Here is a 16,237-nt window from a genome sequence, read left to right on the forward strand (position 1 = left end):
GAGTCAACTGCTCATCTGTAGAAAAACTAGAAACACAGGTATGCACATCCAGCACTGCCTCCTGCTACTTCTAGAAACTGGCGCCATAAGTTGCATGGGGTTTCTCACCTCTACTCGATCTGCTGTTCTTAGACTACAACTAATGGGTTGGAAAAAGTCTTTTCCACTTCCACCAACCTAAGTGCCTTTTTAAGAGTGGAGAAAGAAATGCTGTTTCTCCAATAAGGAAAAAAGGCATGTCTGTGGCAGATGTGGGCACAGATGTGCCATCTTCATTACCAGACCTGTCAGCAATATTTTGCTGTGACATCACATCACCCATCACCACCCTACAAAAAGCTTCTGTATTTTCCAGACAGTGAAGCAAGCAATTGCTGAGAATTGCTGGATAAGGAAGTAGTGCTGTAGGGAATATATTTCCTTTATATGTCCATGATACCACCAAATGATATAATAGGAATTTTTGTTCTCCGGTTATATTTGCGTGGTTGTGATATAAAAACTAAGGCTGTCCAGCAAAGAACTGTGTACGCATAATTATTAAGGAAATTGAATAGAAAATAAAGGAGATATTTAGAGAAGGAGGGATCAGTGAAATTTCTCATATCACTCAGCCTTTGAATATAGAAGTATTCTTTATAATAATGATGAGCTCAGATGGACTAAGAAGATCACTGGGTTTTGGAGCCCTTGAAATGTCACCACAAAACAAGTGATAGATTTTATGTGGATTTACAGTGGGCCAGCTAAAGTTCTGGGGACCTTGAAACTGCAACTATGCAAAAGGAGATGTGACAAGATAGCTTTTCTTGCTGGGAGGACCACATATACTTTCTGATACTACCAAACTAGCAGAACCTGACATGACACTGAAACGTTCCTCCAGATCTGATTTACAGTGAATGCAAACCTTATTCCAACACCAGTAAATAGAACAAATGTGCCACACTGCACATCAGGGAGGAATTCATCCCAACAGCAAAGAGCTGCTTCCAGAAATGTTGCACAGTGCTGGAATATATCACAGAAAACAACTCATACAGGGAGGTGAATTAATCAGAGTTAAATAGCTTCAGTCATATTTGAAAAGAAACAGAAAGAATGGAATCAAACTCACAGAAATAAATTACAGCTAAATGCATGCACATCTTCACGTGCTTCACATTGCAGAGACCTGCAGAGACTCCAGCTGAAGACCCTCCCTTTCTAATGTGACATGAAGGTCAGGTCCTGTTCACTGCTTTATCTCTGTCCCTTCACAGTCATCCCTACTCTATTCCAATTATCAGTATTGACTGTTTAGTTCCTCATTGGCCTCAGAAACAGCTCTGCAGGTCTCCTGTGCTGCATCTCACATCAGCGGTGCCTCATCCTTGAAGTGATACATCCTATATTGCAGAGCATTTCTTAACAACCACACCTATCACAAACCTAAAAGAAATGGTCTCTTGTGAGCTGAGGATTCCTTAGAAAATATTACTAGTAGAGCCAGGGCCACAGTGGTTTCTTTTTCGTAGCAATGCAGAAATATTTTGCAAAACCGTAACAATTCATTAATTCCATTAGGCTCTCCCTCCAAGTACTGTGACTACAAGAGTAGAGTCTGCATAGCTGCAGGTTGCTCTCTGTTTGCCAAGGGTTGATGCCATGTGTAAGGCAAAAAGAATGTCTTTCTTCAGCCTCTAAGTCAGATGCTCTTTCACATTAAGCAACATTCCATGTGGTACCATGACCCCAACCTCACAGTTTTGGAAAGACTATTTTTACTTATGCTATCAGCATGATGAGGCCCTGTAGTGTAGGGCAAGCATGCCACTAGAAACTCAGAACATTAAAATTATTTTTCCTTCCCTCCCTGCTCTCTCCTTCTTCACAATCTTTCTTTCCCTGCTACTTTTGTTCAAAACCTAGTGTTTTACATGCTATCAGAAAAGTCACACATGCAAGACTTCCTGAGGCAGTGTTAGTGAACACCATCCCTGCTCCATATCACAGAACTCCTTAGCATTCTCTCTCTGTCAGAGTAGCTGAACACAAAGCCCTGTAGCTGCATGTGGCAAGCTACTACAGGGAGATTCAAATTGCCTTTTTTTCCAAAAAAAAAAAACCCCAAACAAACCAACCCAACAAAAAAAACAAAACAAAACAAAACAAAACCGGCTAGTTCAGGCCACAATATTCATTTACACAGAGAGCAGTCCAAAATGTGATTCAAGTTACAGACATGGTGGTAGCACTCAAGCCAGAGAACTGAAAGTCTTCTTGCTATGTGGTTAAGATGAAGAAACAGTCTTATTTCACCTAATCATGTGATGAACAGCATTTGCTGTGGCTAAGGTGTGCAGCAAAGAGTGTGCAACTGGAATTCAGTTAATAATTCAGGTGGTGGCTCCACCCTGGGAAACCCTGGATCACTCTCACAAGTCTGTATCAGCTCTGCAGGTCTAATAGGGGGAAGAAGTAACACAGATTTATGGTGTCACCAAAGTCAATAGACAGACCTCTAAAATACACCCTGGGAGCAGTTCTGTTGAAGGAGAAGGCAATGTGTTAACATTGACAGTTTCTAATCTACCATAACTATTGTCTACCTAAACTTTTGCAATGCTGCAACAGCTATAAACAACAGACAGGGACAATAAAACTTGCAGTGAGGTTTTCAACTGCTCATCCCTTTGTCTTAAAACAATATTTTAAAGTGTAGATTAGCTTTGAAAGCTCCCTCATCTTTGTCAAAACTCTCCTCTGCATCTGAACTCTGAGACTGAGACCATATTTTATAGTGACATCAATGTTTCACATGCCACTGCCTTTAATTGTACACTATGTCCACCAGACACCTGGTCAGTGGAGTGGGGAGGTGAGCATGTTCAGAGACAATTTCTTGTCTCCTGCACTTGGTACAATTGCAGGTTGATGGAAAAGACAATTTTAACATACATACCACCAAAAACATCTTAAAATCTCTTCTGCTTACACTGGCTGTATAACACTAAAGACCCAAACTGACATTTAAGGGCAGGAGCAATCTGCTGTTCCCAGGCGCTCTGTGACCAGTGAAGGCCTTAGAACGGCTCATTAGTGCTTTTTCAATAATGGATTCTGCATGGCAAGATTAATTGCAGCCATGTGCTCTGTCACACCCGCCACAGACTATTTAAGTTAACAATCCAATCAATAACCTTTTTCAAACAAAGGCATGAATTATCTTGAGGGGAAAAAAATAAGCAAACACTCTTTTTTAAAAAACAAATGTGAAATTATTTGTACAGAGTGGAAGGAATTTTTACCCAGTTTCCAATTCTTTCCATTATCTTCACAGTGTAGTGGTGGGCTTTTGAATCAATAGCATTATGAAAACTCACAGGCCTCCTGGCTATATTGCATCAGAATTTATTCCACAAACTTTCAGCTCTTTAAACAACTATAAATACATATTACACATATAATGACCTATGTCACAGGAGCCCCATCCAAATAATGGAAGTTTTACATGCAAATAAAATGCATAATTTCCTTCTGCTAAGATTGAATAAGAATTGCTGTGGCCACTGCCATCATTAGACAGAATTATTACCCCTATCTGTACAAAATAAGGGAAACTTGTAGTTTTAATAAGTGATCTGATTTTATGGTTGTAATTTAAAAATTTACCCCTCATTCGTCTGTCTAAGAAGGCATGCTTACAGATATGCAGTATCAACAACAGACAGATTAGAAAGGGCTCTTAAAAATCAAATATTGGATGTTGTCAAATATCCAAGCACACTGAAAGGCTTGGCTCTGCCAGAATCCCAAGGCTCAAGGGGCTGCAACTCTTACAAAAAGACCAGACATTCCTATGGCATGAGGTTGGGGAGCTCTTGGCATTTTCCTGGCCCTTCCCATCTTGCAATGTGGAGTTGTTACCATGTAGAGACATATGCCTGCCTGCTCAAATGGAGGTACTCATGAACAGAAGCCTTCAAAAGTGTTTGTGGGGTGAGAATCCAAGGCACCACCTGCCACACTATCTGTGTGATATGCAGAAGTATTTCATTACAGAAAAATATAACAGCTTTCCTGGTGGCCAGGGCAGTGGTAGATGCAGGAGGCTGCAGGTGAAGAGCTTTTGTCTCACCCCCTTCAGCACAGGACCCTGCTGAATCCAGCTTCTTAAGAAAAACATACAAACAAATAAAAAAGAAAGTCTCACTCATAGGCACCCCATGGGGGTTTATTACTATCAGACAGAAGAGGGAGGAAATATCACCACTGCGAATTTCGGTGTCCTGACTGAAGTGAGAAAACCTGGCTGTTTCTCCCAGTGCATTCCAGCACTGCCAACTCTGCTAAAGAAGTGAATCCGAAAGGACTCAGTGGTTTCACTGAATAGTCTGGTCAGTCTGATTTGGTCAGAGACCAACTCTCCTCTATTGTAATTAGCCACAACGTGCCAGTAATTGTGGAAGAATTAATGCCTTTAATAATTGATGGATCTCTGAAACCACTCAGCTGTAGAAGAGCTTATAGTTCCTATTATTTCATTTTCTAGCCTTACAGTTGCTCTGGCCAGCATGGACAGAGCTTAAACTGAGCTGGTGGCCAGCTGCACTCCGGAGATGGTGGTTTGCTTCTCAGCACTGCCAGTTCCAATGGAAGAAGTTACATAAATTACAAGCAATTGCACAAATATCTGGCACCAGTACAAGAGAGCCCACTTTAATTGTTCACCCAAGGGACAAATAAAACCCCTGTGCAAAAGGTAGTGGTTCAGCCCCAGTTCCAGTTTGGCAGGTGTAATTTCGGAGTCAGTGGGAACTGAAAGCAGGACAGACCTGTGTTTGAAAGCAGCTAACTCTAGAGATCTTGGGGAAGTTATAAAATGGTGGGGTGTGGCAGGTGGCACTTGCAGCCTACTCTCCTGCACTGCCCTGCTGTTCCTTTAGCCATGCAAACACCAAAGGGCACAGGAAGCAGAGTGAGCTCCTGCCAAAACACCCCTCATCTCCAGGCACTCCCAGAAAAGTTCATTGCCGGAGGAGAGTCCACCCTGCAGCTCTGCTCACTCCAAGCTTTGACTCTACAATGCTGCATAATTTCCTCTGAAACCTTTTTAAGCATCAAGAGCATCAGCTGGGATAAGGAGCCTGGGTTACAGAGGGTATATAAAGAGCAAAGCTTGGCTCAGGCTGCTCATGTGCATAAAAAATATGAATGTGTATGCACAGACCTACATGCACCCAGGGAGATCAGCTGTGGACAAGGCAGTGTAACTGTCTGGCACAAGGTGGCAGGAGGAACTGGGTGGGATTCAGGGGTGACCTCTGAAGCATGCAAAGGGACAAGCCAGGAGCGAGTTATTCTGGGCTTCCTAATGGTTTGTCAGTCAAATCGCTCCCCACGCCCCATTCCCATGGTAGCAAATTCCCCATATCTTATGGGAAAACTACTTAAGATCTTTAACTACTTTAAAGTTTTAGAACTTTAAATGCTTTAAAACAGTTTTACTGCAATAGGTTTGTGTGTGCTTCTCCCTGTGTACCCCGCTTTTTCAGTGTGCACAATCCAGCCATACATATTTTACCAGGGAGGAAAAAAAAAAAAAAAAGTTACAGGTTTTAAAAGCCGCTAGAAACTGCTGACAATTAACTTTGGTGCACACAAATCACTGCCCTGGGACAACACCCTGATGTGGGCTGGTGATGCTGCATCCAGGCCCTCTGCTCTGTGCTCAGGTTTGCCTGGAGAGGATGAGCCCTGCCAGGGTTTCTGCTGCTGTGTGGGTGTCCCTCTCTGGCCAGACACACCTGCCCTTCCAGAACTGCCTTTGACAAGGTGAAATCTGCACCTCCATTTCACGTCTCCCAGGGTTTTGGGCTGGGGCAGATCTGGGGCACAAGGCTCTCTGTTCCCCTTTGAGGCTGAGCAGTGGGAACTCAGGCACACCTGACACACACTACTCTTTTCACTGCAAAGATTCTGTGATAATGCAGAACTGAGGCAGCAAACTGCGCCTTTGCAACCTGGGGGATCAGAAACAGCCCCCAGCTTTAAAGCCAAAGGAGAGGCCACATGCCTCGATGTCTCCTCTCAAAACCAGACAGCACTCAGCTCCCTCTTGTTCCAGACTGGCCCCTATTAACCACTGTTGGCCGCTAGACAAAATGGCTATTTCTTGCCTAAGAAAAATAATGTGGAAGCACTCAAATAACCTTGTACTGAAGCATCAGCTTGTTAATGCACTGGTAAGTCATGCCAGCGCTGTACAATTCCTGGGGGTGAATTAGGTCAGAGTGACCTCCAGAAAAACCACCAGGCTGCATCGCTGCGTGCTGCATTATGGGTAACGATCTGCTAATTGCCAGGAGGCTCTTGGGCTGCTTACCAACACCAACAGGAAGGAAACCTGCCTGCAGGCACCGCACGGATTCCATATGCCAGGGACATAGCTCCTAATAACGAGAATAAACCCATTTATAGAACATGAACTGGCCAGGAGGACAGGCACTGAATGCTAATGCTGCCCAGGCAGTGCAGCTCGCCGGGGTTGGTGCTGGAGACCCCCAGCAAAAGCCCTGCATGGTGAGGGGCTGCCTTTGCATTTGGTTGCACGGTGAAGTAGGGGTGAGGTAGATGGAGATGAAAATGCGGGAGTGGGAGAAGGACTGCTTATCCAGGCAAGATGAATCACCACAACCTGGAAAGCCAACATCCCCTTTGCCCCGGGGACATTTTCGTTACCCTTCAACAAACTGCAGTGGAAAAAAACCTCCGGCACAGCTCCGACCTCGTCGCTATGCACTGCAGGCTCCCCAGCCAGGCCAGCTCACACACCACAGAGCTTTCAATCAACTGGCAGGCTCACTAAACCCTTTCAAAATGAGCAACCAAGCAAAAATACTTGGTCATAAACACTAAAAATAGGAAAGGAGGATTGGGTTTTGTTTTGCTTTTTAACTTGGTGAAGCCAGCTCTTCCTAGTGCATTAAATCCACCTCCCTGGCAGCCCATTTAGAACATCTCCTCCCCCCTGGGAGAGCCAAAATCCCCAGCTATAATGAGCAGAGTGAGGTGGTATTTAAAATGCTAGGGAAATGGCAGCCTGAATAGCCTTCCGCAAGCACACTGCCTTTGTTAAACCCCCACCATAAAAACATAAAACAAGATATCAGCGCTGCCCCTCCTTCCCTCCATTCAATATGAACAAGGACTCTGCTACCTGCTTGAACCCACATTTGCTGTCCAAATACCTGGTCCTTCTCCAGTACCTCTGGTGCTAAACTGCCTTGCCAACACAGCCACAGATAGCAGCACACCTGCAGGGATGCCCAGCACTTCCCAAGATACCAAGGGAGCATTTGAAAAGGCTGCAATGTTTTCACAGTGACCCAACAAAGGGTGGGTGTCTATCCTGAGCCAGTGGCAGCAGCAGATGGGACTCATCATTTCCCCAGAGCACTCCAACAGGGGCTTCTCCACTGGGATTAAGCGGGAGAGTGCGACGAAGGTGATGTATTGTGGCATGGACACCTCTTCACTAAAAACAGGCCATCGTCACCCAGTCAGTTCAGAGAGCATCAAGACAACCACACTGCACCACTGTGGTCCTCCTCAAGCATCAAGGACTGTGGGGAGAACTTCAGAGGCGATTTCAACCATGAGCCACAGAACAGACATCCCATAAATGCAGCTGTCACTTGGAAACAGGGTAAGCTGATGAATTTGGGGAAAAGAAAGGGGAAAATGAAAGAGTATTACTAATTTCTGGACTAACTTTCTAGAAAGATTAAGGAATTACTCTTGAGTAATTCCCTGCCAGCACTGTTCCCGAAATTTCAAATCAAGTGGCAAACTCCAGAGAAATTATTTAAATGTCATCATTTTAATATTAAAGAAACTTAACTATGCAGAAGACACCATGCCATTGCATAGACAGTGACCTCACTGCTCTTACATAAGGTAACCACATCCTATCTAGGTAAAGGTATTCAGCACATGACAGGTAAATGACTGATAATCCATGTGAACATGCTGAAAATGCAAGGAGTCTGTCTTTCTCATAGAAGCATAATTTACACTGTTGCTAATGTGAATGTATATTCAGACATAAGTAGAACTGCCTCACTCAACACAAACACCAATTTGGAACAAGTTACTTCAGTCCCTTGCTGAGTTAAAGAAACCCATTCAGCTGCCAAACAGGCAGTGATCCCCACACACATTCTCCATCATTTGTAATGCAGTGCCAGAAGCTGGAAAATACTGATTTTTTTTTTTTCCTGCTCTGTCAGTTAAAGCCCCTGTTTGGTTGGGAATTTTTAAGTGCCAATATAGGTTTCATCAACAAGATAGTCAATCTTCACTTCCCCACCAAACTCCCACCAACATCAATATCTAGAGAGAAGTAAGAGCTATAACCACATGCTGAAGAGCATCAGTGTGAGTGTGGTAGGAGGGAATGAAATGTCTTTGTTTACTCTCTAAAAAATGCAGTTTCAAGGTGATCTAAACATCTGAGTGAAGGAGTGAATTTGAACAAAGTAGTTTCAGTCAAAAGCAAGTGGGAAGGGAGAAAGGATTAAGAGGTGGCAGGGCAGAAAACTGATTTTCAGAAAGGTTGAGACATTTTGTACCGGTGTCTCACGAATAGGAAGTTGGACTTTCATTTTGGAGGAGTAGCTTGCTTCAGAAATGAGCTCAATTGAATTGTTTTTAAGAAAGAGAAAAAATAGTCACAAACAAAATGTTTCATTCAAGCCTGGGCACAGTTGGCAGTGGGAAAGGGTCATTTCATTGAGAAAAAGAGATTGTGTTTCATTTTGAACCAAACCAAAATCTTTTCTCCTCACTATGGTATTTTTCAGTTGTTACTTCAATGGCCTTTTTGAGTAAATGTCCAACAAAATGCTGCCAGAGATTAAAACAGTACAATTTTAAAATCAGTTTTTTCAGTGGAAAACCATCTGATTAAAATCCATGATCTGTTTTCTTTGAGCTCACCACACCTTCCACCCCAGATTAGTCAAGTCAAAGTGCTGACCATTCCTTAACCTGTAACAAGTCAGTAGTGCTGCTTTAACCTACACAACCAATACTTCATGGCAGCTACATATCACATCAAATTAAACAAGAAATTAGCTAGTTCCATGGCAGTGGACACTAATGCCCCTCATTAAACAGTTCACCAGTCTTGCTATTGTTCAGCACCAAAGGAATTGTTTAACAAAGCCAATAGAAAAGTAGAATATTATTGTATTTAATTCCAGAAAATGACCTTCCACGGTATTACAGTGATCTGGGACTCTTCTAACTCTGTTCTTAGCTGGCTGCTCCATTGGCCAGCAGGACTGTTGCTCAGTGGTTCTGTTAATGGCCAGGAAGTTGGGAAACCCTCTCCTACAGGTTGGTCTGACCAGGCTCTGGGTATCCCAAGTCCTCTCACTTTTAACAGCTGTTAAGGGTGTTCATCACCTGCAATGTTCACTGTTAGGTGGGATTCTATCACCCATAAGATGTTTGGCAATTCTCAGTGATAGCCTAATGGGGACTAATTCTTCTTCACATAATTCCAGACCTGTAAATATGTAAACAGTCACAAAGGGAAAATAATGGCTGTGGGTGTCCTTAGGAAATTAATCTCCATTCCTTTCTTTCAGTCAGCTAAGTACTTGTAAAATCTCACCCTTAATGGAAGTGAGGAAAGGGTCTTGGAGAGCTGGTTAATGAAGAGGCTGCAAGGGAAATGAAGTCCCCTAACCCAGGTAAGGTCTTTTTCTTCAGATAAAGGAAAACACAACTCTGGACCATCTGCATGCCTGAACAGTACTACAGGAAATTCAACTTAGAGAGAGTCTGTGGACAGTTAAAAACTCTCCTAAGTCCCCAGGTTGATGGACACATTCAGAGGTCAGTATAGAAAGATATATTGACAGTAGTCAATACAGAAAGACCTGAGAAGGCCTGGAACCTGCTCTTAAGGAAGCCAAAGTCCAGATATTCCAGCCATGGATGGGTCTTCTGACCCACAATTCACTGTACTGTAAAACAAGTTGTTCAGCCTGGGGAAAGGGATGGAAAGACTTTAGTGTTGTTTAATGCATTTAAGCCACTCCCAGCAGAGCACCGATGTGAAGCAACTATGATTTGTACCAACATGGGAAAATTAATTTCTCAAACATCAACTTAAAACCATTCCATGCAAACTCCACTGCACAAAGTGCAACCTGAACTTTAAAGTTCTGTCACACTGGTTGACACTAAAAGTACCCCTTTAGTGACAGCACAGCTTTCCACTATTTCCCATCCAATGACTTCCTCTCACCGTGGGGAGCTGGCCTCAATACTTATTCCCGAAATCACTGTATGAAGAACTTAATGGCTTTGGCTACTGAAAGAAATACAAAATAGCCAGCTAAGCCTGCAGTGATGCTTGACAAAACTACCTCCAGCATTATTTAAAAGTCTCTAGTCTGTTTCAAAAAAGAAGGTTGTATCAGAAAGATTTGGTCATGTTCACTCACTTCCTGCAGTCCACAATGAAGACACTGACACCAAGACACTTAACAGCAAAGATGAAGAAATGTAATGAGACAGGCTTCAGTCCAAGTGAAAAATTACTCTTAAAACGTATGCAAACCTAGATATAAAGTAGGTTTTACTGATAATTGGTTATGGAAGATAAGCAGCACTGAGAAATTAAATCCAACTCCAAAACCCCCAAACCACTCAGGGTTAAGACATTGAAGGGAGGCTGTGTCTGTTCCTACTCAAAAGATACCATCCATCAGCTGAGTTGCCAAAAGAGAAGTACCCTTCTGCAAGCTTTCTCAGGCAGGCAGCAACAGTTCCAAGAGCTTCAGCCTACTGCCCAGCTTCAATGTTTAAAGCAAATTGCCTTTCCCTTAGCAGTGCCATTGGTTGGCCTGTGGATCATTCAAAGTTACCACACCTGTCAGGCAATATTAAGCAAACCTGTTTCTAATTATAGATGGCAATATTAGCCACAACACCCTACCCCTGTACTTTCATGAAGGAAATTACTTCCTTCTCCCACTATGGCTCACCCACCATAGAATCATGAAGAACTACAGGCTGCAAAGACAAAACATCATGAAATAACAGATGACATGGTATAAGTTTCTAAACACATACTGCAAGAGCACTTGTTGAAACAGCAGAAAATATAGTTAGGTGTTAAAAAGTATACTGGTGAAATTAATGTGTTCCAGATGGATGGTGCCCATATTGTGTTATTAAAATCAAAGATAGGGCTTAACTGTGGCAAATGTCTAGCTTTAGTGCAGCAAACAAAATACAATTTTTATACAATAATTTCCAAGGCGTAATGGAGATCTTAAAAACATCAAGCCATGATTTGGACACAGCCAGTCAAAGTTAATAGTCATTGCTTATGTGCTCTGCTATGCATGCCTTATGTAGCTGAGGTCTTACTCAATAGGACAGGGTACAGAGAAGTCTAGTCAAGCTCAGGTTTAGAGAGAAAGTGTTGTGGGGTTTTTTTTATCATCCATAGGCTGATGGATTTAAATACAAGTAGGGCTTACAGATCCAAGATGCATATTTCATCAGATTTTTTTTTCTGAGTGTAGGTAAAAGTTTGGAATAAATCTTAAACCAGTGCAATATTCTATTTCAGGCCAAAGCAAATTAGCTGATGCTGTTTTCACTCCACCCAGAGAAATCAGGATTCCAACCCTCAGCCTTGCCAGCCTTCAGCTCAGTCTTAGCCCAGGGAAACACAGCTTTGGGGGCACCCATTAACTACTTCAGTGCTGAAAGACATTTTTAGTCCCTCCTGCTGCCATGTCTCACTCTCACTGGCAAAAGCCATTCTCCAAACAGGAAAATAAGATTATTTATGTCAGCACAAATCTGTTCAGGGGCTTATCTGTTCAGATAATTTCTGCAAAACTAAAATTTTTCTTTAACATTTCTAATTCCGAGCCTGTGGCTTTAAAAAAATAGAAAAAAAGAATAAGAGAAGGAAAGGGGGGAAAAAAAAGGCACAAAAATGTTCTAAGTAGTAAGACTTATGTAGAGGCATTCCTTGGAGTGTGACAGCTTGTAGCAACAGCCCTGCTGTGGTGGGAAGGATCCCATTCATCTAAACAAGGTGTTGGCAGACATCCATAAAGGCCAGTTTCAACATACATGTTCACTCCTGGATACCTTAGCAGAAATATCTTGTTCTGCTCTCTGCATCCATCCCACTGAGGACAATGAAAATGACAGTGGATATTAGAATGGGACATGCTCTATTGAACAAGAAAAGTGCAGTGATACCACAGTTTCCTTCCTTCCTTCCTTCCTTCCTTCCTTCCTTCCTTCCTTCCGCCTGCTTGGCTTCTGTCAGTATTCAGCTTTGCTCTCAGTCCAACCTCTGCCTAGGTCTCTCTGTCCTCTGCAGCACAGCAGAAAGCTCAAGAGAAGCTTAGAGAAGAAACAGCAGCACTGACCAGGAGCAATTACATACCCTCCCCTCCTTTCTCTGCTTTCAGGTAGGAAAAGATTACCTGCCCCCCACGAAATCCTTATGAAAAGTAGTTCTCTAGGCCTGCAGCTCCGATCGTTGTAGGAATATCTGAGATCAAATCACAGAAAGGAAAATGGAAGTTTCTAGGAGGGGCTGTAAAAAGCAGCAATCCTATTACTCAGTGTGCACTGAGGAGACTATCATAGCTGCCTTCTCAGCATGGCTCAGGGATACAGTTGGCACCTACCCCACCTTTTCAGCTGCCTTTGCTCCCCAGTGCACAACAAGTGAAAAGGAAGGAAAGACCTTTTTAGCCACAGAATTGAGGACAATCCAGTAAGGAGTCCATGAGCTGCTCTAGCAGATCCCAAACAGGTTCCAAAGAGCCACAGTAACTGAAGACAGCAAAGGTAGCTGAAACTGCCTTTTTGTTTACTCCTTCCTCCAATTAATTGGCCAAAGTCCTTGCACAGGTAAAGATAAGGTCTGAAGGCAAGGAGTGAAGTTTTCAAATCATATTGACCTGAAAAAAAAGCAAAGAAACAAAACACTAATGGAAATTGAAATTACACCTGGGAAAAATACAAATGTATAGGGAAAGACTATAAAAGAAGACCAAGAATAGTTAATTATCTGCCACAAAGACACACAATCTGTCACACACAGATATTAAGAATCAGGCAGGTAGGAGCCCATCTGTATAACAGAGCTTCATAAAAATAACAAGGCGTATTAGGAAAGAGGTCACACACAGAGTTTCCTAAAAAGATAGCATCTAATCTGAAACAGTATTTCCTCTTTCTCTTTCCATTCTATACAGCCATGTCATTAACCTAATACATGTAAAAGGAAAAGGTTCATGCCAGCACTATGAAATGCAAAGGGAACAACAGTTTCTAGTTACTCCAGTGACAGGACTGGAAACAGCATAGGTAGGGGCAGGACTCCTTAAGGCAATCTCCCTAAAATCTATGCAAACAGCTATCATATAATTTAGACTCCACCTCTGACTCTAAATTAACTTAATGCAACTGTACTAATCTCATGAAGAAGGCTATTAAAACACAAACACATTTAGGAAGATCCTCCATTATCACCAAATGATAGAAAACACTCTTATAATGAGTCCTATACAAAAACACTTTTTTATTTCCTGCCTACCTTCACTATAGCAAGTAACAGGACCAGTTTCTGCAGTCCAATGAATGGAGAAGAGAAAGTAAAAGAGAAAAATTAAGATAATTCTTGGTTAATGACATGGTTCATTAGGAAATACAAAACAAAATCCAGGGACAAAAGTCATAATTTACAAAATGGAAAAGGGAAACAAAATCAATAGAGGAGGAAGTTTTATTTTAAGCTTCAAAAAGAGTATTATAAACAATGGAGAGTTTAGAAAAGTAAATGTACATGTATGTTACTCAACAATGTCTTTTTAAAAGAAGAATATTTGCACTAAAAAAGACCTTGTGGAATTGGTTTGGGAAAGTAATATTTACAGAGGAATATACAGTAGGGATGCTGGAAATAGAGCTTTTATTTGGAAGGAATATTACACAAACTGAACACAGACCCTACAGTTTTCAAATCTTCATTACAGTTGTGCGTTTTATATTTTGATGAAATAAAAATTTATTTCTTTTCTGTTTTTTTTTTCTCTAGAGGCAGTTCCCCACTGCAAGTTTAGAAACCAAAAACATGAACAAAGCAAACCCATCCTGCTAAAGAGCCCAATTAGGACACGAATTGTCATTTAATTTAGTTGGAGCAGGACTATCTTACATGATTATTTTTGACTTTACGTTTTAATCTGGGAAGAAGTGGGAGAAGGGAAAGGGAGAAGAGTAAAAAATCTGCTGCTACTGACACATGGAAACCTCTCAATGAGGTGAGTTTGAGTTCTAGGTGAGCAAGAAACACAACGCAGTATCAGTTTTTTGTCAGCTTCACCTAGTCACCATGCATTGTTTTAGACATAGTTTTTTCATTTTGGAAGCCAACATAAGCCACATTAACAAAACTTTTTTCTGCCTATACCCTGAGGGTCTATCCCAATAATTGTTGGTATGGTTTGCCCTCAGTTTGCTTCTCCTCTGTAACAGGGGTGCCAGACAGAGCCAAGTCCAATACTCTTCTTCTAGGACACAAGGCTGTCCTGCCTCCCTACTAGACTGCATCACACATGACACTGAACAGACCTGAGCTATCCACTGTGAGCAGATTTGGCAGCCAACAAAACCCTCCAGTGCTTGTGTGACGGAAAACACCTCTTTCACCGAGAAAATTCCTAATGACTTAGAATTTGGGATGTGAACATCCCTCACTGCTGCCTCACAGAACAACTTAGGAGTGCAGCTGTGGGAACTCATATTTTTCCCCTGCATAGTAACCCCTGTTGCTTATTGCAGACATGTGGTTGCACCTGTGTGCTTTTTAAAGTCCACTACCTCTTCATAAAGGGCTGAAGTACGTCAGTTTTCTACATGACATCATCCTTGACAGGAATATCCATGCCAAGAGCACTTAACATTTAGATGCTTCCCTTACAACCAACTCACAATCAGCTCTGGAATTAACAAAGCAAAAAATAATACAAAAACAAACAGAGTTGTTTTCAATTTTTAACTCCCTCTTTCAGCAGAAGTACTTCACGGAGTTGCTCAAGAGCAAACCTCTTTTGCCATGCAGAAGAGACACATCAATCCTACTGGGAGAAGACAGTCCTTTGAAAAGGACACAAAATCCAATAACAAAAAAATTCAACCACTGAGCCTGGTCTTCACTACTCCAACAGTTTTTGTTCAGATTTGTGCCTAACACAGTATAGCAAAGTAAGTTTTAAGCATCTAACAGGGTAATATTATTAAGGAGAAAATAAACCAGAACAATCTTCACTTACCACATCCAATTTTCAAAAAACAAAGATACCCAGCACATGTATGAATGGCTTCTTTAAAGTAAGAGAGAGAGCAGAGTTGACCTTTATTTTCATTATTTTAAAAAAGTTTTTCCTTAAAGTAAATATTCAGTCTTTATTTTACAGTAAGTGCTTTTTAAAATTTCATGTCTTCACAAAATTGCATTTAAAATTTGAAGTAAAATGTATTTCAAACAAAAATACTGTGCAACTTCAGCACTTCTTTCTTAAATATCGAAATAAATAAAATAGCTGTCTTTTTCAGTTTGTTTTTCAGTCAGTTCTACTGTAGATCAATTCCAGTGTGACCTGGGTTTATACACACACTTAAAAGAAAGTGAAATCAAGACTTCAAAAAACTTCTTTGTATTGCACCAGCTTAGGGCATCCCCAGAACTTCTCTCAACAGTTGGCAGCCAACTTCCCACAGTCAAGGCTCCTGTGCCAGATGGAACACGGGTACAGAAGAGTCAGGGCAAGGAAAGAAGTATCAAAGCATCCTGGCTTCTCTCAGTCTTCTTCTGAAATGTCTTGCTTGAAGGCTGCTGGAATCCATGAGGGCAGGGCTGACTGCAGAAGGAAAGGCAACACAAAGTAAAACTAAACAAACTCAAACAGACAACAAAAGAAAGTGTTCAGAAAAAAACAGAAATAGCACAAACCAAACTTCCAACACTGCTTGCATTCTAGTTCTTTGAAAATATAGCTCAACAGACTCAGTTTCAACTGACTGTGAAAGCCATAAATGAATACAAAGCAAACAAATAGGATAAGAAGAAGCATATCCAAAAGAAAGGCACTGAACACTGTCAGACTTTCTTACTGGGAACATCATCAAATAACCT

At 41.8% G+C, this 16,237-nt stretch overlaps 1 protein-coding gene across 9 annotated transcripts in view; it reads right to left on the reverse strand.

Annotated features, from left to right (window-relative positions):
- Window positions 1-16,237, reverse strand: part of DPF3 (double PHD fingers 3) — a 194,102-nt gene that overhangs the window by 17,291 nt on the left and 160,574 nt on the right. For 4 of the 9 annotated variants that reach the window (XR_014852632.1, XR_014852634.1, XR_014852633.1 and 1 more), the window contains one exon: window positions 13,808-15,962. The exons of the other annotated variants lie outside the window; for them this stretch is intronic. Coding sequence is in view for 1 of the 4 variants with exons in the window: in XM_085062236.1 (XP_084918362.1) it covers window positions 15,883-15,962 (80 nt within the window). In the remaining 3 variants the exon portion in view is untranslated. Of the gene's footprint in view, window positions 1-13,807; window positions 15,963-16,237 lie in introns of those variants that run through there. 9 annotated transcript variants of the gene reach the window in all.

The sequence above is a fragment of the Lichenostomus cassidix genome, chromosome 5 (genome assembly GCF_008360975.1).
Source record: "Lichenostomus cassidix isolate B80296 chromosome 5, HeHo_3.0, whole genome shotgun sequence".
NCBI classification, from domain to species: Eukaryota; Metazoa; Chordata; class Aves; order Passeriformes; family Meliphagidae; genus Lichenostomus; species Lichenostomus cassidix.